Genomic DNA, 21,170 nt, shown 5'->3' on the forward strand with positions numbered 1-21,170 from the left:
CCAGGCAGATCACTCTCATTTCAGTCCTGGAAACCTACTTCCCAACCAGTTGACTTCTTTGGAAATGCTGCTTACATAGGCCAATTAGGCCAGGAGGCTCTTTTGACCTGAGAACACGGCCTGGGAGGCCTCCTGCCTTGACTCCTGCTCAAGCACCAGGAACAACATGTCCTGGAACATCTGCCTTGACTTTACTGCAAGGCCTATATAATTGATTCTGTGCCCAATCTTGTGTTAAGTGGTGTTGGGAACACAGAAATGAGTCACACCCAGTTGAGCTCTGAGAGGTTCACTGTCCATTGCGGGAGGCCAAGAAACCAGGTCTGCTCATAATCCTCGCTAGTCATAGTCTGATGTGGGAGATAAACCAGACCTGAGGTCATGGGCTCCTGGGGAGATAGCAAAGCCAGGTTTCATGCCAGGCCTCTGTGATCACAGTCTGGTAAGAGGGACACAGTTTATCTTATAAGTGTGGGGAACATGTAGACAATTTTAAGCGGGGACTGATATGATCTGGTTGTTGTTAAATGATCATTCAAGCAGGTGGTATAGACTCGAAAAGGCTGAATTGAAAGAGGAAAGCCTAGAGGCTAGAGTTTATCTGTAAAACCTGCCCTGCTCCCTCAGGACTAGGTTCAGGCATTATCTCCTCTCTAAATCTGTTCTCAGACCCCAGGCTAGGCTTGATCCATCTGTTTGATCCCTACACCCTCCCATTCTCACCTCTATCATAGCACAGATAAAAATAACAATAGCTGACAAATACTGAGCACTCAGATACTGGGTACTGTTTGTTAAGAGATCTCCACATGTATCAATTTATTTAATCCTTAAAATAACACTTATTATTCCCATTGTAAAGATGAGGGGTCAGGCACAAAGGTTCACACCTATAATAATTCCAGCTACTTAAAATGCGCAGGCAGGAGGATTACAAATTTGAGGCCAGACTCAGCAATTGAGTAAGACCTTATCTCCAAATAAAAAGTAGAAAGGGCTGGGAATATAGCTCAATGGTAAAATGCCTCTGGTTTCAATCTCAGTGCCTAAATAAATATGAGGAAACTGAGGCACAGCAATTTAAGAAATTAGCAAGCAGCAGAGTCAGAATTTGAACATGCCAATTTATCTCTGGATACTTTGGATTCTCTTGAGATTGTGTAAATCTTTCACCTTGTATCAATTTAGCTTTGAACCTCATACTTTTTTTCTTCCAGTAGTGGGGATTAAACCCAGAGGTACTTTACTACTGAGTTGCAGCCTGGGCCCTTTTTATTTTTATTTATTTTATTTTGAATCAGGGTCTGGCCAAGTTGCCAAAGCTGGTTTCCAACTTGTGATCCTCCTGCCTTAGCTTACCAAGTAGCTGGGATTACAGGCATGTGCTACCATGTCTGGCCTGAACTTCACCTGCTTAAGGGCTCTGCTATTCTGTTGTAATCTTCTAAATCTACATCTGTGCTACACTCAGGAGGGCCTAGAAGGTGCAGCTTGGTTCTTTTTATGGAAGTCAGTAAGAGAGGGCAGGTAGGAAACTTTCTTCTTTTTATTTTGTGGTGAATATGAACAAATCAGGGCATGCTAAGCAAGCACTCTACCACTGAACTACACCCCCAGACCAGGAATGAACTTTGTTAAGAGACAAGGTCTTGCTATGTTGCTCAGGCTGGCCTCAAACTCCTAGGTTCAAATGTACACATCTGGGCTTAGGATCAGCAGCAAATTGTAGGCAGCCTAGCTCTGGGGCCTCTCACCATTCCTCCATGCGCTTCTCTAGCTCAGGCAACAGGAACTGCTGGTGGAAGCAGTAGATGGAGCAGATGTTAGAGAAGATGCCATGTACAACATCAGCTGGGAAGGAACTTCGGTTCCGAGCTTCTTCTAGCAGACGGGCACAGAACACCTGCAGAGTAAGGCAGGAGCATTTAGCCCAGCTGGGCTTGGGGCTTGGCTGGGGAAGGGCTAGCTTGCAGGTGAGGGTAGTGTTTGTGGGAATTTTTGTGAGGGTTTGGGATCAATATTGGTTTGGAGACTGAGGAGAAAGGGAATGGAATTAGGGTTATATATGGAGTTGGACTTCACAATGTTAAGGTTAGCAGTCAGACATTGGAACAATGAGAAGTCAGGATCGGAGTCAAAGTCAGAAACAGATTCAGGATCAGATAGAAAGTTGGAATTAAATCCATTCATTTAACAAATATTTCTGAGTGCCTACTGTGTCCCAGGCACTGTCCTGCTGGTTAGGATGGAGGAGTGAACAAAGTAGATAAAAATTCCTATTGGACTTGGGGTCAGGCAAAGGGCCAGAATTAGAGTGAAGTTCAAATAAGGGGTAAATTTAGGATCTGGAGAATAGTCAGTATTAATGTTAGAGTTGTAATCAGGGCTGGAATACCTGTCCAGGCTTAATATCAGGATCAAACTTGGAATAATAAAAATCAGAGTTGGATTCAGGGACAGTTAGCTTCAAGGTCAGAGAGGGGCCTTACCACCTCTAGATTCTAACCTCAGTGATAAGGTTAGGCTCAGGTCCTATCATTTCTTCCTTGGAACCCATCTATCAGGTAATGGGTCCCTGGGACCCCTGAGGGGACATTCACCTGATCCAGTAGATGGAGCCTGGAAACATAAGCCTTCTCAGTTTGCAGGAGCTCATTGGCAATGTGGAACACCTTCTGCTGCACAGTCAACTGAAAGGAGAAGAGCTGACGCTTGATTCATCATCCTCCACCCTAACCCTTACCCAAGTTTCTAGAATAATTTGTTAAGAGACAAGGTCTTGCTATGTTGCCCAGGCTGGCCTCAAACTCCTGGGTTCAAATAAGTGATCCTTCTACTTCAGCCTCCCCAGTAGCTGGGACTCCAGGCACATGCCATTTTACCTGGCTCCCCTAGAATTCTTACAACAGCTCACATCGTGCTCTAAGCCCAATGCTGCCCTGAGATAACCATAACCCCATCTCTAGACACTTAAGTCCTCTCCTGCTTCATCCCTGACTCCCCAGTTGATCACAAAGCCCACCCTCAATTCTGATAATATGTACTTACTCACTCAGTCATTCATTTATCTTTTCATCTGCTCTCTCTGTTCACTGGGCATAGTGTAGTGGTTAAGCACAGGGACTGGAATGTCAAGACTTCATGGGTTCAAATCCTAGCTCTGCCACTTACAAGATTGCGTAAGTTGTTTAACTGCTCTGTGTATAAGATCCCTCATCTATAAATTCCAATTATAAGAGGACCTAAGCCCATTTGTAATTCAGACAATTATATAACAGAGTAAACTACAGATCAAGTAGTTTATAAATATTAGTTAGCTATTTATTCACCCATTCAGTTTATAGTCAGCAAAGGCTTGATGATTACCTGGGGGTGAGATAAACACACAAAAGTATAGAAAGGTCTAAAACTCATTGCTGGTTCAGTTTCCTGATTTGCTAGATACATATTCACTGAATACCTTTTATCCCAGTAATTTATGGCCTTAGCCCCCACACTTGAGCTTGGTCCTGGCAGAGCAGCTGAGATCTAACTCAAGTGCAAGGATGCCTTTTGAAGAAATATTAGGTTGTAAGGGTACAGAAAGGGGTCCCTGAAGTTAAGAGTCTCCTTCTCGGGCTGGGGGTGTAGCTCAGTGGTAGAGAGCATGCCTTGAATGTGTGAGGCACTGGGTTTGATTCTCAGCACCACATATAAATAAAAAATAAAGGTCCATCAGCAACTAAAATGAATAAAATAAGTAATTAAAAAAAAAGTCTCCTTCTCCACAGGCTTAAGTCTTTCTGAGGCTCTAGATCTTGTGCCCTCCCTCCAGCTGTCAGGAAGCCTCTCTGGAATGTGAGACTTTCTCTTATACAAACAAGGATACTGAGGTTTGTGGTAAGAGAGCAGAGAGGGAAGAGACTTGACCAATGTCACACAGCTACTGAGTCATGAGATTTTCCCAATTGGGACAGAACTTTAAAGATCCCCCAACCAGAATGCCCACCTTCAGAATGGAAAACTGAGGTCTGGCTAGTGGTTCTCTGATGAAGGTAGAACCACCTTCCTAGTGGGCATTTGGAATGAGGCATGGTCATTTTGGTGGTCACAATAATTAGAGGGGTTTTACTATCAGTATTTAGTGCCAGGATACTAGGGAAGCTAAACATCCTAAATGGAAACAATGCCCTGTTTTGAGAAATACCATGCTGGGCAAGAACCAAGCACAAAAGCCAGGTTCCTGGTTTCTCTGCAAGGTCTTATCTCTTGGCGAACACGGATTAGTACCTCCACAGACTCCTGTCTCTCCATTGGAGGCACTGGGATTTCTCTGTCCTTCTCCTCATCCTCTTCTTCATCATCCTCTTCTTCCAGGTCACTGTCAACCTCCTGGGAGCCAGGCCGGTGGGGGTCGGCCAAAGCAACAGGCATACTGGCCAGGGCAGGGGGCCCAGGACAGAGGCTGTGGCTGGGAGGCCCATCATCACTGACAAAGCAGGTCTCTTCACTGTTGGATGGCGAGCTGATGCTGTCGATGCCGCTGTCACGGTTAGGTACCTTCTCACCATCCCGAGGCCCAGGAGCCAGCAGGAACAGGCAGCGGGAGGCCTCACCCTCAGGGAGCTGGGACACTGGTGGTTGCGGGGGTGACTGTGGCAACACGGCTGGCTCTGGGGGACCTGGACAGGGGCCAGGGGCTGGCCTATCCGAGGCGACAATCACAGGTTCTCTGAGGTTGGTGGTGGACACATATGGAAGCAGGGTATGAGGTTGACTGAGAGGCCTCTCCTAAAACCATCCCTTCCTATCCCAATCCATCTCCCACAAGGTCCTAGAGGTACCAGACTTACCTTTCAAACTTCTCAATCAGTGAGGATACTGCTGCAGAACTTGGGCTGGCCTCTGCCCTGGGGGCCAGACCCTTGGCCACTCGGGGGTCTGCAGGTAGTGGGCGGGATGGCGGAGGAGGGATAGGCTCAGGTTGGGGGGCCATCCGGGGCATCTGCAGGTAGCTGGGCTTTGGGGGGACTAGAGAGTTTGAGGAAGAGAAGAGATACCTCAATGAGCTGGGTTTAGGGGTGGCTATATGACCAGGCTACATCCCTCTCTACAAACCCCAGTTTTGTGGGATTTTTTTGTTTTCTTTTGTCTTTGTTTGAGGTAGGCACAGAGCAGGCCTGAGGTGAGATCCCAGTGCACATTCACCCCAGGCCACAATCCTCTGCCTGCTGGGTAGGTAGCACTCTCTCTGAGACCACAAGGCCTCTTGTTCTAACAAGCCCTCTCCTCTGACACTGGTTAACTTCTCTCCTCTATCCCCTCCCCTGGGCCATTTTTCAGCTCTTTCTGGAAGCACTTACCCTGTGGCTTTGGGCCTGGTGCCCGCTTCAGTGGTGAAGGACGCTGGCTAGGGGTTTCAGTGGGGGGGCCTGGATCTGAGCGAAGCCGCTGGGGGCCTTCTGGATGAGGCTCAAGGCTCTGGCCAGGGTCAAGGGACAAGCTTTTAACCAGGATCCGGTTTCCCTGGTGCAGCCCTGCAGAAAGGGAGAAACTGGATGTGAAGCAACTAACTTTACTCCAAAGGGGAGTTCCATGTCTTAGCAGGTATCTCGGGTATTGGGTTTCATGGAGCCCCTTTTATGGCCACAATGCACTGCTGGGAAACCCCTACCCCAGCCCTCAGATGTGAAGCCAGGTCTAGGGCTTGGGCTGATTGTTTTCATCAACAGACAAGAGTTCTTTGTGATTAGTGCATTGATTTCATGTATATCAGTGGGCATTACTATTAGGGAGTTTAATCAGGCTGGGGATGGGAATGAGCACTCTAAAGTTTGTATATTTGTAGCATTTGTTTATACAGTTACAGTGGGTATGCTTGGCATAAACCATTTTCTATCTTTTTTTTTTTTTGTACTGGGGATTAAACCCAAGGGTGTTTTATTACTAAGCTACATCCTCAGCCTTTTTAAAAAGATTTTGAGATAGAACCAGGCATGGTGGCATATGCCTATAATTCCAGTGGCTCTGGAGGCTGAGGCAGGAGGATTTCAGGTTCAAAGCCAGTCTCAGAAATTTAGCGAGGGCCTAAGAAACGTGGTGAGACCCTGTCTCAGAATGAAATGTAAAAAGGACTGGAGATGTTGCTCAGCGGTTGAGTGCCCCTGGGTTCAATCCCCAGTACAAAAAAAAAAAAAGAAAGAAAGAAAGAAAAGAAACATAAACATCTTGGGATTTGGGGACAGGGTCTTGCTAAATTACTGAGGGTCTCACTAAATTGCTGGTTAATTTCACCAAGATTACAGGAATGTCACCATTCCTGGCTTCAACCTGTTTTTTTTAAGGCTATGAGAATATTTGAACTTTTTTGTCTACAATTTTGTACAGCTGAGTGAGCTTAAAAATGATGAAACTGTGTTTCATGAGCAAAAGTTTTGCTGTTTACAACCCCAGTAACTCGGGAGGCTGAGGCAGGAAGCCAGACTTGGCAATTTAGTGAGACCCTATCCCAAAACAAAATGTAAAAAGGACTGGGAATGTAGCTTACTGTTAAAGTGCCCCTGGGTTCAATCCCTAGCACTGAAAAAACCTCCAACAACAACAACAAAAAACAGTGTCTCACCAATCTGTGTTAGTCTCATCTACTTTCACATCAACACATACCCACACATATGCCACCCCTGACACACACATCCAGAATTCTGAGTTCAGGTCACCAGAATGAGTTTAAAAGAGCAAGCAGCAAATTCAGAAAAACAGGAAGTCTTTTTGTATTGTCCCTCCTCCCTTAGTTTAGGGCCTCCTAAACCCACCTGTTTGGGGCCTTGGAGATGATGGTGACACTTACAAGAGAAATTTCAGTCTGGAAGGCAGTGAAGGGTCTCTTAGGGTTGACACGTGGTCTTGACTGGGGAGGGGGCCTTAGGAATGCCTCAGATTACAGAGAAGTCAGGTGGGGCCAGAGAGAAGGGGATAAAGCTTGGATGACAGGCTGAGGAGTTGAACATCTATCCTGTGGCAGAATGGAGCCATAAAAGGTGCTTGTGTAGGGAAAGACGCAGGAAAGCAGGTGTGAGGACAAGAGAGTGAACAGTGGTTCAGAGCTTCTAGAGCTACCAGTTGCACACATTGCCGGTTATGTTGTGCCACAGTTACTTGGACTCTCATAGCCACAAAAGGCCTGTTAACCTGTGTGACAGTCTCATCAACGACCAGTCACAAATGATTCCACTCTGTCACAAAAGAACATGGTGTTATTTATAGTTTTACACAACTGTAAGGCCACATAAATTCAAACATCCAAACACAGGTCATTACACTCCTGAAAGTCTGTCTGGTCATATGCAGTTACAAAGACCTGAAGTTATGATCTCACATATGATCACACAGGATCGTGGTATCATATTTACCTGCAAACATGGTTGTACACAGTTACAAAGATACTCACATAATGGCCAATCTACCATCTCATGATAATCACCTAACCACATACCATCATATACCTTATTATACATCCCTCAAACATGGTTCCATTGAATCATAAAGATACACAGTGTCATTTAACTCTATCTCAATTTACAGAATCATGGAGTTGATATACATTATAATGTACCTCCACACATCTGCAAACATGGTTAAACATAAAGACTAGCCATGTGGGGTCAATTATACCAGGCCAGACACAACCTTACACAATGACAACTACTTACTCAGATACATGAACACAGAATCACAGACATAACATAATTTACTATGTCACACTCATGAAACAAACATTAGGGTCTTAGCCCTGGGATACACACAGACATAAGACACTTGCCTCCTCCTGGTAAACAATCACAGTGTCATTTGCTGCCTCCACTACAAAAAGATATAGCAGTGGCACACAGAGATATCCATATCCTCCCTTACAAGGTCATAAAGGCAGAGTTTTAGGGGATTTTTAAGTCTCTGAGTCTTGGAAGGAAAGAATATTCAACTCACAGGATTCCAGAACCTTCCTTGTGCCCCTGACCCCACCCAGGCTATACCTGGGCCAGGTAGGCCCCAGGAGACTCGGGCCAGGGGCCCTTTCTAGCTGAGGGAACATGGTGTCCCAGGCCAAGCACTCCCCCCGCCATCCCGTACCTTGCTTTGGGTAGTTTCCTCACTTTCTTGCCCACTTGAGCAGGTAGGGCCTGGCCAGGACTGAGGAGGTGCTCCTCTCAGCTTAGCTGGGCTGCTTACCCTGCCCTGCTCAGCACATCCTGGCTGATCCTGCCCTGCCCTCCCCCTGGGCGTGGGGTTGAGGAGGATGAATCACCTGGATGGAGGCACAGGCGGAGACACAGTTGGAAAGACACTTGTCCAGAGAAAGTAAGACACAAGAGAGTAGCTGACAGGGTCAAAGATCAAGTGAACAAATGTAGACACCTCCTCTTCCAGAAATACACACAAGTGCTAAGACCCCAGGAGCTCCTTGTGTGCCTCCCTAGGCCTGTGGAACCCACAAATCCCTTCTCCATACCCCAACCCAAGTGTGCCTCTCTAAGAAAGCCCTCCCCACCTGGGTCTGTAGCAGGGCAGCAGGTCTCCTGTGGGGCTATTCCACTGCTATTCTTCATGGTGTGGTGACCCTCTGCTCTTCCTCACCTACCTCACCCTGGAGTCCACACATGGCCCTGTCTCTCTAGTCTCTCTGCCTTCTTGCAGGCAGCCCTACAGAACAGTAGGCTGAATCCCAGGTGAGGGGGGCAGGGATTCTCAGCTCAGTTTCTAACGTGGAGATGAAAGCAGACAGAGAGGCAGTGACTACCCCCAGGTCACACAGCAAGTCAATATCAGACTTTTAGGCAGGCTGATTCTGGACTGGACTCTTCTCTTAACCCTGCTTTCTAAAGGGAAGCTGGAAAAGTGGGGAACCAAGAGGGACAGGGTGGATTCCAGGGACTTAAAGTCATAAATCATAGTGTGGTTAATAAGAGGGACAACCCCAACTCTGCCTATAGGGAAAAACTACATGGTTCAAGTTTAGTGGTATAGGTCTGGCTAAGAACCAGGCTAGGTTCCACCAAGGGGAAAAAGGTTTGAGATCCCTCCATTTCCTATTTCAGTATTCCCTTTCTCTTCTTTACCTACACTCCCAATTTCCCTCCTGTTTTCAGTGGATCCCTTGGCCCCAGGGCTTGCTCCCTCTTGGTGGTTGGCTGCATTTTTAATAATATCTTATGACTTATCTATACAAAAAACTTCCATAACTTCCAAATACCCAAATAAAAACAGAAACTATTCAGCTAGGTCTCTGCAGCACCTTATAACACTACTGAATTATCTGATTTCCCCTACAAATATTTCTGAGCCTGGTCCACTGTATGCTGGCAGATAAGAAAATCCCATTCCTGCTCTCAGGGAGCTTCCAGGGTAGGATGCCCCCTTCCCCTTTCTAGAAACCAGGCCTTCCCACTGACTCACCTAATCAGCACCAAGCTAGGTCCTACATTAGTTTTCTCCAGCCCACTTTTTCTTTGTACTAGGGATTGAACTCAGGGCTATTCTGCCACTGAGCTACATTCCCAATCCTTTCATTTTTTTCTTTAATTAAAAAAAAGAATTTAGTTGTAGATGGACAGAATACCTTTATTTTATTTATTTATTTTTATGTGGTGCTGAGGATTGAACCTAGTGCCTCACACATGCTAGTTAAGCGCTCTACCACTGAGCTATAACCCCAGCACCCAATCCTTTAACTTGTATTCAAATTTTGAAATGGTCTCATTAAGTCACTGAGGTTCTTCTTACTAAATTGCTGAGGCTGCCCTTGAACTTGTGATCCTATTCCTTCAGCTTCCTGAGTTGCTGAGATTACAGGAATATAAATGGCCCATTTTAAATGGTTGATAATCCACAACATTCTCACACATATAAATCCATACCCCTAACAAGATCCTCTACCAGCACTGCCCTTTTACCCCTGGGTTTACCAGAGTTCTCATTGCCCAACAGAGCAGGGGACACATCTACTGTACACAGTCCTCAAAGACCCAGAGAGAACCACAAAGCCATTCCATATACTCATATACAACGTGCAAAGTGCACATACACAACCACCACTACCACTTGGACATCTCTTGGCACTGACAGGAAGCACATCCTGGGCACCCCAAGAGCACCTGGGTTCTTCTCAGCCCTGCTGTGGGTGTGGAGGTGGGTGTACATCCTCCTTGCTCCACCTTCACCCCTCTTGACTCTCAGCATGCTGGAAAGGCAATTGTTTTTTGCAGGCTGGATGTAGAACACAGGGCTTTGCATGCTAGGTAAGTGCTCTACCACTGACCTACACCCCCATCCCAAGTTAGGGAAATCTTGACCGTTACCTTCAGGGAGCTCCAGATCTTAAAGACAAGAGACTCTCATTCAGGAAAAGTTAAGTGGTGGCTCAGAAAGTGCAAGGGGGTTAGCCTGTCAGGAAAAAGACAGCCAGATAAAATACAGGACACCCAGTAAAATTTGAATTTCACATGAATGACAAATAGATGTTTTAGTATAAGCATGTCTTATGCATACTTATACTAAAATATTATGCTACACAGGTTGAGCATCCCTTATCTGAAATGCTTCAGACCAGAATTTTTCAGATTGTTTCAGATTTTGGAATTTGTTATGTTTTGTTTTGGATTGGGGACTATTTGCATAGAGTTTACCAGTTGAACATCCCATGAAATTCCAACACCACCATTTACTAGCTAAGTGGCTCTCGGTCCCCATCTTTCTGAGTCTTGGTTCCATGTCTGGAAAAGATAATAATAGCAGCTTCCTGGTTTGGTTCTGAAATTTCCAGAAAGAAGGGAAAGTGAAGTAAGGTTCAGTTCCAGTGGGTGTGGGCCAAAAAGAGGAGTCCTTGCTCTTGAATTCAGCTAGAAGCTGAACCCAGCACAAAACTATTGATACATTGAGAAATGCAAGTAAACCCAGCCAGAGATGGACACAGAATCCAGCCCTCTTCACCACAAGAGCTCCGTAGATCAGGGCAGTATTCCTATTAGAGGTGAAAAGACAATGGTGCCCTGTCTCCTCCATTCAAACACAATTCAAAATACAAACCATACAAAAGTGTAAAATATATGTCAAGTATTGCATCTGAGTTTCAAATTTTCCCATGACAATTTATTATTGTTGAAATAGCAAAATCATTCCAAAAATTGTTTCTGGTTGCTGTATGCCCCTGCTTGGCAGGTGCCCTGAGCACATGCTTCTGGGTTTACTGGCAGAGGAGGTCCAGCTTCTAGCTGAGCTTGAGGACAAGGACTCCTCTTTTGGCCCATTCCCACTGGAACCAGACCCTACTTTTCCTTCACCTCTTTCTGGGAATTTCAGCTGCCAGTTTCCCCTCTTCCCTGGCCAGCAGTATCCCCTCTCTCTTCTCCCAGCTGTAGCCTTGGCTTAATTTCAAGATAGCTCTTAGGGCCCCAAGACTGGACATTGGCCATTAACTCCCTGGTGACCTGGGGCAAGGAGCTGCATAGCTTGAACTCCCAATTTCCCCATTTGTAAAACTGGGACAATATGTGTGTGCTTTTTGTTGTGAGGAATCTGTGAGATGCTAGTGGGCAGAAGCTGACCCTAGCATTCAGGCCTTTTCACAGCTGATGTAAACTTCTCCCAACAGCCCTCAAATCTTTGCCTTTCCTGGCTGAGAGGTAGGCCCCAGGGACAGTTGGAATTCCTGGGGTGGGGTTGGGGTGGGGAAAGGGAACAGAGGGAGTGGAGAAGAAAGAACAACAGCAAAAAGGAAAATGCCTTTTGAGAAGCCAGCTCTGTGGGGGGGAGTCCCACAGCTTGAGAGAAAAAGCAAGGGATGAAGGCAAAACTGCCCCACCTCTTCCTGCCTACCCCTTGAATGTGAGCTCCAGCTCAGCTGCCCCAATTCACCTTCAAGGCCAGACTGTACACAGGACTTGCTTGGCCTGGCAGATGTTCTTTCTGGAAGTCCAAACACAAAGCTTTGTCAAGTGTGAAATGTGCAGGAGGAGATGTTTACAGGAACCCTGTGGGTAGTCCAGAGGTTCCTTCCCTTAAGTCCACTAGTCTTCTGAACATAAAGGACTCAGCAGAAAAATGGGGGCACTTTCTGCAGAATGAAGACATTGTGTTTGTGTGTTTGTGTGTGTGTGTGTTATTAAGGACTGAACTCAGGAGCACTTAATCATTGAGTCACATTCCCAGCCCTTTTTTTCTTAAAAAACATCTTTATTTTTATTTGTTTATTTTTATGTGGTACTGAGGATGGAACCCAGGGCCTCACACATGTGAGGCAAGCACTCTACCACTGAACTACAACTCCAGCCCATTCCCAGCCCTTTTTTTTTAAATTTCAAGATAGGATCTTGCTAAGTTGTAGAGCACCTCAATGAGTTGCTGAGTCTGGCCTTGAACTTGTGATATTCCTGTCTCAGCCTCCTCAGCTGCTGAGATAACAGGCATGCACCACTGTGCCTGACTGTGAAGATACTTTTGAGAGCCTACCTGGCATGCATGAAGCACTGATTCTCAGCACTACATAGAAAAAATGAATAAATAAAATAAAGATATTGTGTCCATCTACAACTAAAAATATTTTTTTTTAAAAAAGAGTATGTCCTCCATACCCTCCTGAAAAATGGAGAAGCTTTCTATAAAATAGAGGTCTCTGATGAAAAAGCCCTTTCTGAAAAGGAAGAAGTTTCTATAAAATGAAAGAGCTTCCTTCAAAGTGCAGGGACATTCTGTAAAATGAGGCAAGTTCTATAGAAACTCTTTTGTAAAATGTATGACCTACCAGTAATTGAATGACTCTGACAAAATAGAAGCTTTGTATGAAAAATGGAGAAATGCTTATTTAGTAAAGTGTGGTCCCTTCTGTAAAGTGTAGGACCTTCCTGTAAAGCATGGACCCTTATGTAAAGGGAGAACCTTTCTGTGGAATGGGATAGTAAAGAGCAATAGGGAATGGTATGAATTGTGGTAAAGTGAAGAGCACATCCTCACCTAAAGTAGGGACAGCAGCTCCTCCCCTCCAATCTGTTTTTACCTTGTAGGACTAGGGCCATGTACTGCCAAATCTTGCAATATTTCAAGAGAATCCAGAAATCCAGATTTTTGTATGAAATTGCATTTTAAAAACAGTGAACAGGTCAAATAAACCTTGGGATCCAATTCAACTTTTAGGTCATCACTTTAAAATCTGAGTTAAGTTATTTCATTTCTGCTATTCAGCTTTTGCCCTACAAGGCATGCTCTGGTCTTAGGGAGGAGCCTTGGTGTTTGACTGTTCCACCTCCTGGAAGTACCTGGTCTCTGTTGGGCCTGAGGAGGCCCAGGAAGTTAGCCTATGCAATACTTTTCAGGAGTTCATCAAATTAGAATCTGCTTTTTTTTTTTCTATCTGGCTCTGTTCACCTTCTGCCCTGCACAGGATGCCTAAAGAAAAGAGCAGGGGATTCTAAGAAAATTCTGAATTCTCTGGAACTCAAGCTGTTAATTTTTCTTGTGTGTGTGGTACTGGCTATTTAAACCAGGAATACTCTGCCACTGAGCTATACCCCCAGTTATTTTTAAATATTTTTAGAGACAGAGTCTCACTAAGTTGTGTTGCCAAGGTTGGCCTTGAACTTTCAATTCTCCTGCCTCAGCCTCCTGAGTCTCTGGGACTACAGGTGTGCACCACAGCAGTCACCTATGCTGATAATATTTTAGTGGGAAATACAAGGTATAGCAATTCAACTGTTTGTTGAACACCTATTCTAGGTCAGACATTGTCTTGATACTCTCCTGTGTGCCATCCTCCTACTCTGTGAGCTATTAGCTCCATTTTACAGATGAGGAAACTGAGACACAAAGAAACGAAATAAACTGGGTACCATGGTGCATGCCTATAATCCCAACAACTCCTTCTAGGCAGGAGGATCACAAATTTGAAGCCAGCCTCAACAATTTAGTGTGTCCCTCAGCAATTTAGTGAGACACTGTCTCAAGGGCTGAGGGTATAGCTCAGTGGTAGAGCACCCCTGGATTAAATTCTCAGCACTAATAAATAAATAAATAAATAAATAGGGCTGGGGATATATCTTAGTGATAGAATGCCCCTGGATTCAATTCACAATACTACAAATAAACAAAACAATTAACCACCAACAGCAACAACCAAAAAAATAAAAAGCAAAATAACCTATTTGAGGATACCCAGCTAAAAGTAACTGAACTGGAGCCGTATCCCAAGTGTGTCTATGTCCAGAGTCACAGAGTACATCTTCAGTGAATGTTTGATGACTTGGGAAAGAAATCACATTTAGATGCAGTGGAGAGAAATTTTTATAAAGGAGGTAGTTTTTAGTTGAGCTGTTCAGGATAGGGTGTGGTTTTTTTTTTTTATATATATATGGAGATGGACCCACAGAAAAGGAAAGAAGAGTGGGCAAAATTATGGATACTTTGGAGGGTGGTATGGTTGAAGTGTGTGTCTAAAGGACAGAGAGCTCTGGGTTTACAAGAAGGCTCCAGAGCAGGAAGAAGGGGCAGGGGAGACCAAAAGATGAAGGCAGGCAGTATCCCTACCCCATTGACCAACCACCACCATCAAGACATAGACCTATATTAGATGAAGTGGCTTATGCTTATAATCCCAGGGACTAAGGAGGCTGAGGCAGGAGGATCGCAAGTTCAAAAAAGGCTCAGGAACTTAGCAAGGCACTTAGAAATTCAGCAAGACCCTGTCTCTACATAAAATATAAAAATGGGCTGGGGATGTGCCTCTGTGGTTAAACACCCTGGGTTCAATTCCCGGTACTAAAAAAAAAAAGACATAGACCTATAGGGGACACACAGAAACAGACAGACACTAAATATATAGAGACCCATATGCAGAAACATCTAGAAACCTCCACATGTTTAGATTGAGTTAAGGTGACATACTATCTGGAACATACAATATATCTAGACCCAAAAACACACATGAAAACATACAGACATACAAAAACAAGAACATTAAGACACAAAGAAGACCCATGGGGACAAACACAGGCGGACAGCCAGGCACATGTGCGTGCGCACGCGTGCGCACACACACACAAACATGCACACCACAGTCACATGAGAGCACAAGCAGTCCATCCCTCATCCAGTGGCTTGACTGCTGTGAAGGCCTGGCCACCTCCTCTCTGTTTCTTTGGACCAGAGGCCAGAGAAGGATAGGGGGTGGTAGCTCCACCCCGGGGAGGAGCTGGGGACTTCAGAGGACAGGAAGGGAAGGGAGTGGAACTGCAGCTGGGAGCACTGGGGGCAGTAATTACCCAGTGCTAGGGCTGCCACGCTGGCTGGGATTCCCCTCCCTGGGAGGACAAAGCCACAACGGGATGGTCCCTCTGACCCCTGCCTCGACCCTAGGGACCCCAACACCCACCCATATCACCTTCCCATGCACGAGCGGCCCAGTCAAATCTGAAAGTTGGAGACATAGAAAGACTATGAGGGAAAAAGACACTTGATAGTGAAAGACACTGGGACAAAGAAAGGAGGGAGAAGACAGGAAAACTAGAGACCCAGACACACACACACACACACACACACACACACAGAGCAAAGGGAGGGGACAAGTCAGAAGGGAGACAGAGAGAGACAAAGAGGTCCACATGGAGCATGGAAGTCAGTGAGGGATGCAGACCCAGAAAAGCAAAGGGTCAAGGAGAAAAAGAGCAGGCCAGGGCCACTTGTTGAACCATACTGCAGTGTGCCATGCTGAGGGCTGTGGGCTCTGCCTGTAACATTTAATCCTTAAAACAGCCCTAGGAAGTAGGAATTTCAACCCCATTTTACAGATGAGAAAACCGAGGTTCAGAGAGGTGAGGTGACTTTAGAAAGAATCAGACCTGGGTCTGAGGGGACTCTCCCTCTTGCCAGCCCATGCCAGAGACACGGGCCTGAAGAAAAGGGATCCTTGAAGACACTCTCCAGAGAGAGGAGCAGTCAGTGACACCGGGAGACTCACCCTAAGAGATGCACAGCAAGAANTAGCAGGCCAGGGCGGAAAGGCTTCTATGCCAGCTGCAGCTCCCAGGGGCCAGCCCTGCCAGTCCCGCCTTTCCCGCTTTCCACAGGCGCCTTCCCTCCGTGACTTAACCCCTTCCCTTCAGGGGCCACGGGGATGCAGTACAGACAACTAAAACCACTGGCACCTGGAAGAGCCTGCTGCTCCCTGGAGGCTTCAGCCACACACGTGTGCCCCTCACCCTCCTAACTTTACTCTGGGGCCCACATAGGTACAGCTGATGTCTGTTGGGCGCTCTCACCTAGATATCCTGACTTTGGACTCCTCGGTGCATCCTAAATCAACCACACTGCTAACCCCATTCTAGTCTGCTCCTCCTGCCTTCCCCATCCCAAGAGCAGCACCTCCCTCTACTCACTCCCCCAAGTCCCAAACTGGGCTTTCTCCACTACTCCTGCCTCTCCCTCAAGTCACACATCCAGCAAGTTCCCAAGTTCTGCAGCTGAGGCTCCCTCAGTAGCTGGAGAATCCATACACTGCCCCTCTCCAGCCTCCTAAGTAATTTCCCTTGCATCTGCAGGGCCCTCTTCAAGGCACTCTCTAGAACACAGCCAGCTTTTGGAGAACACAGCCCCTTCAATTCCTTCAGCCTATGAAGAGCTCCCCTTGCCTTCGGGGTGAACTATAAACTCCTGAGCACAGGGACAAGGAAGGCCTAAGCTCATGAACACTTCCCCACCCCCAATCTCCAGCCACAATGGCCTCTTGTCTGTTCCTCGAAAGTGCTCTCTTCTGCCTGGGGCTTGGGCACATGTTGTTCCCGTGGCCTGAACCACTTTTCCACTTCTTCTTACCTCTGGACTGCTATTTATCCCTTCAGGTCTCAACTCAAGAGTCCTCTTTTCCCTGCCTCCTCCCCATGTGTTCCTGCAGCATCCTTGCTTGGAATTATTTGAAATTATTTCCTGATACAAATGAGCTCCTTGAGAACAAGGATTGTACCTCTCTTGTTGCCCACCCAGCACCCAGCTCAGAACTTAGCATGTAGAAGGCACTCAATGGACACATGTTAAAGAAATGACCTCCTACCCCTTCTTTCTCAATTATTTGCTCACCAAGTATTTATGGCTGACATTATATGCTTAACAAGTGGGAAAAGCAGGTCTGTGATGTTATAGATGGAGAAACTAAGGCCTTGAGTGGGGAGAAGAGGCCTAGAGGAACAATGAACCAATAGTAGAGCCAGGAGTACTGAGGTTCCTTCAGCTGCTGCCCTGCAACCTTGTTTCCAGGTGTTTTGGAGGCATGATGCCTTCCAGGTTCAAGGAACTGGACACTATAGAGCTCCAAGAGGCTGGATTTTTTGCTCCAAAGATGTCTGCTCACAAGATGAGGGAACTTAAACCTGAGGGGCTAGCCAATGGCAGACTTCGCTTCCTGCCCTCATTCCAGACAGGTCCTAGTCCCTCCCAGCCAGTGTCTGGCCAGTTCCACATCTGTCTAAGGCATTTAGTTATCTGGCCCCCAGAAACTCATGGCTTGTGTCTGGTGCAATCTTAGCTACTCATCTTCAGGGAGCAGGCAGCCCTACCTGGGCTCTCCCTGAGGTACAGGACCTGAAAGGACTCAGGAGATGATGAGAATCTACATTTGGAAACCTCAATTCTTCTTCCCTTTTTGTTACTGGTATTGAACCCAAGGGTGGCTTACCACTGAGCTACATTCTCAGCCCTTTTTATTTTTTATTTTGAGACAAAGTCTCATTAAGATGTTTAGGGCCTCACTTGTATGCTGAGGCTGGCCTCAGACTTGCAATTCTCCTGCCTCAGCTTCCCTAAACACTGGGATTCCAGGTATAGGCCACTGTGCCCAGCTAATTCTTTTAGTTCTGTCTGTGGAAGTCCTTTGTCCAGCTAACCAGAGTCTTTTAATTTTGTTGTGTTTATTTGGAAGGCCCCAGCTGACTAGGAACCAAATCTGGGTCTTTTCCCAGACATCCCTCCCCCTAGAATCTGACCTACTGTTTTCCAAAACACCCCTCAGAGCCCACTAGGACCCCTCCTGTCCTCAGCCCTCTCTTCTCCTTTCAATGAGTAAACCCCCTCTGTAGCCTCTCAGGATTCCCTCAACAGGGGAAACATTGAGGAAGCCATATGAATTTACCAGTATTTGGCTTGACTTTCAGGAGTACTTCCTCAGTTCTTTGCAAAAGTCAGCTACGCTGGGTGTATGTGAAATAGGTCTCAGCTCCACATACATTTTAAAAACTGCTCCCCTACAGCTGGGCACGGTGGCACATGCCTGTAATCCCAGCAACTCAGGAGGCTAAAGCAGGAGGATCACAAGTTTGAGACCAGCCTCAGCAACTTAGAGAGGTCGTCAGTAACTTAGCAAGACGCTATTTCAAAGTAAAATATAAAAAGGACTAGGGACATTGCTTAGCGGTAAAGTGTTTCTGGGCTCAATCCCCAGCACCCAAAATTAAAAACAAAAACAAAAACAAAACCCTGCTCCTCCAAAAAAAGACACATTTGTAGGGCAAACTTTGGGCAGGTAATGAGTGATTCACCTGAATGTGACTCTGCTGCCCTCACTGTCTTCAAGGATGGGACTGGCCCTCACAGCCATACATATCTCTCCATGAGACACCATGTGGTCCAATGGATGTGTTGGTGGTGAAAACTCCCAAATATCTCTGGCCCAGACCATCATGAGATTTTGAATCCATCTTCACTTTGATGTCCCCACCAGGCCTCTCAATCTCACCATGTCTCAAACACAACTCACTATTTTCCCCTAAATCTGCTCCTTCTCTTGCATGTACATGGCCCCACCATCATTCATCAAGTCTGTGGGTTGGTCTCAGAAAACAATCCTGAGCCACCCTGGCCTTTCCCCTCTTCTGCAGCCTCTACATCTAAGTGATTATCAAGGCTTGTCCATGTTAGCATCTAAATGTTTCTCAGATCATACTTTCCCTACCTGCTGTTACTCTAATGAGAACTACCATCACCTCTCTCTGAAACGACTGCAATACCCACCTGTCTGTCTCCCTGCTTGTACCCTTTTCATCCATTCTCCATGTACACTTATGGGGAGCTTCAAACACCCATATCTGAGCACATCATTCTCCCGTTAATAAACCCTTCAGTGACTACTGATTGCACTCAAGAGAAAGCCCCCTTACCAAACTTATCCCTCTACTCCTCCCAATACCAGCCCCACTCAGTACCCCATGTCTTGGTGTTTTTGCTCTCACCAAACCTCCTGCATAAACTGTGCTCCATGTTCCTCTCTAGATCTACAATTCTTGACACCTCTCTAGGACCTTTCCCTTGGGCCAGGCCCTGTGCTGGGAACTACTGATATCAGGATTTCATCTCCCCAGAGTACCAGAACTACAACTCCCTTCTAATTGGAAACTGCCAAATGACAGCTGTTCACAAGAGCTGGGGTTAGAGGTAAACTGAGGTAACCAGTGTTTGTGTGTATGTGGGTGAGGGATTGATTCACTCCCTTTATCTTAGATCCCATGTCTCCCTTCTGGGCTGAGAGTAAACTGTGGGAGTTCCATATAAGGTCCTGGGGGGGGGGCAATGAATTCTCCTGGCCATAAGGATGCTGACTCACTGTAGGACCATGGCTAAATCACTGCCTCTCTAAGCTTCCACTGCCTCAACTAGAAATTGGGCTTGGCTAGTGGTTTCCAACTCTAGGCCATGCATCATAATCACCTGAGAACCTTTTAAAACTTGATCCCTGGGTTCCAACCCCAAGACTCTGGAACTCTGAGTTTGAGTCTGGGAATAGCTTTTATTTCTTTTTATGATAAACAAGGGATTCTGATGCTCACTCAGTTTGGGAGGCCCAGAACCAGACAGTGTCTAGGGTCTTTCCCAGTTCCACTATTTTTTCAGTGGTAGGGATGGAACCAAGACCTCACACATGCTAGGCAAGTACTCTACAACTGAATTATACCCTTAGACCCTCCCCAGACTCCAAATCAGAAAGATCCAACCTTTCCTGCTGTCTCCCAAATTGGCTGTTTCCCCTACTACCCACAAAAAGGCTCTAACAATACATGCAACTCTTTTGAGCTAGATCAGGCCCTGAGTTCCCCCAAACCTCCAGTATTTGGAAGAACATTCTAGACATCAACCATGGGAAAAAGGATAGGATTCTCTTAAATCCCTATGAGCAAACCTGTACCCTTCCCAACCCTCTCAAAGCCCCTGTGGCAACTCACTGGGTTATCCCAGTGACCCAATTGAAGCCTTAAGTTTTATCAACCTGGAAAATGGGCACAATAACTGTCCCTTCCTTCACCAGGAATCAGATAGGACAGCTAAAAGAGAAAGGACTTGGAAGCAATTCAAGGCTTTTCATACAGATAAGATATAATCATTATTTTTTAAAGCCCCCCCCCCCCACAGGCCTAGGCCACTGGGCCCTAAGGATGGTGATTCAATAAGGCCTCAGCAGTGTAAGGGAGGAAGTCAGCAGGCACACTGAAATCTTAACATGTGGATTAAAATGTTTCAACCCTTTAATTGAAGTTCAGGAAACCCTCTCTCCCCCTCTTACACACACACCCTACAACCACCAACCCTGCCCTCTTTGGGCCAATTATAGGCTAGTCCGGTGGAGAGAGAAGCAAGTCACTTGTGCCTACCCCTGGGCTGGCTGGGCAGTGGGGGAGGCGGGCCTCTCACAACCCATGCTACTGTGAATCACATGGCCCAGCACCCGCCTTGCCAGTGCTTGAGTAATTCCTCCGCCTCCTCTTCAAAAGGTTTTCCTCTCTTCTTATTATTTTCTTTTTTTTTAAAACTCCTGGTTACTGAGGGTTTAAACCATGCTGCAGGCTTTGCAACCAGTACCTCACAGACTCCTCATGGCATTCTCTAGACAAGGCAATTGAGGCTCAGAAAAGAGAAGTCAGTCACCTGGGGTCACACAGTGAGTCAGTTATGAATGTTTGGATGGGAGACCAGGTCCCTCCCTGATACCCTTCTTATGCCCAATCCTCACTTAAAAAACAAAACAAAACAACAACAAAAAAACACCCACTATGCAATTACAGAGGCAGATACTTCACTTGGAAAAATGATCTTGGGAATGCTGTGCTGCTTTTGTGGTGGGGGGTGTGTGGGGTGTGGGATGGGGGGGATGTTGGGGGTGTGGGATGGGGGGG

At 46.2% G+C, this 21,170-nt stretch overlaps 1 protein-coding gene across 2 annotated transcripts in view; it reads right to left on the reverse strand.

The window, feature by feature from the left end:
• Fgd1 (FYVE, RhoGEF and PH domain containing 1) overlaps positions 1 to 21,170 on the reverse strand; it is a 42,506-nt gene that overhangs the window by 18,062 nt on the left and 3,274 nt on the right. The window contains exons 1-6 of one of the 2 annotated variants that reach the window (XM_048796704.1): positions 6,792 to 9,536; positions 5,343 to 5,516; positions 4,833 to 5,010; positions 4,270 to 4,711; positions 2,601 to 2,690; positions 1,755 to 1,903 (exon numbers count right to left, since the gene is read on the reverse strand). In XM_048796704.1, the coding sequence (XP_048652661.1) occupies positions 1,755 to 1,903; positions 2,601 to 2,690; positions 4,270 to 4,711; positions 4,833 to 4,984 (833 nt within the window). In that variant the 5' untranslated portion in view covers positions 4,985 to 5,010; positions 5,343 to 5,516; positions 6,792 to 9,536. Of the gene's footprint in view, positions 1 to 1,754; positions 1,904 to 2,600; positions 2,691 to 4,269; positions 4,712 to 4,832; positions 5,011 to 5,342; positions 5,517 to 6,791; positions 9,537 to 21,170 lie in introns of those variants that run through there. The other variant, XM_015506548.2, reaches the window with a different exon arrangement.

Source organism: Marmota marmota, unplaced genomic scaffold (assembly GCF_001458135.2).
Source record: "Marmota marmota marmota unplaced genomic scaffold, marMar, whole genome shotgun sequence".
In the NCBI taxonomy this organism is placed as follows: domain Eukaryota; kingdom Metazoa; phylum Chordata; class Mammalia; order Rodentia; family Sciuridae; genus Marmota; species Marmota marmota.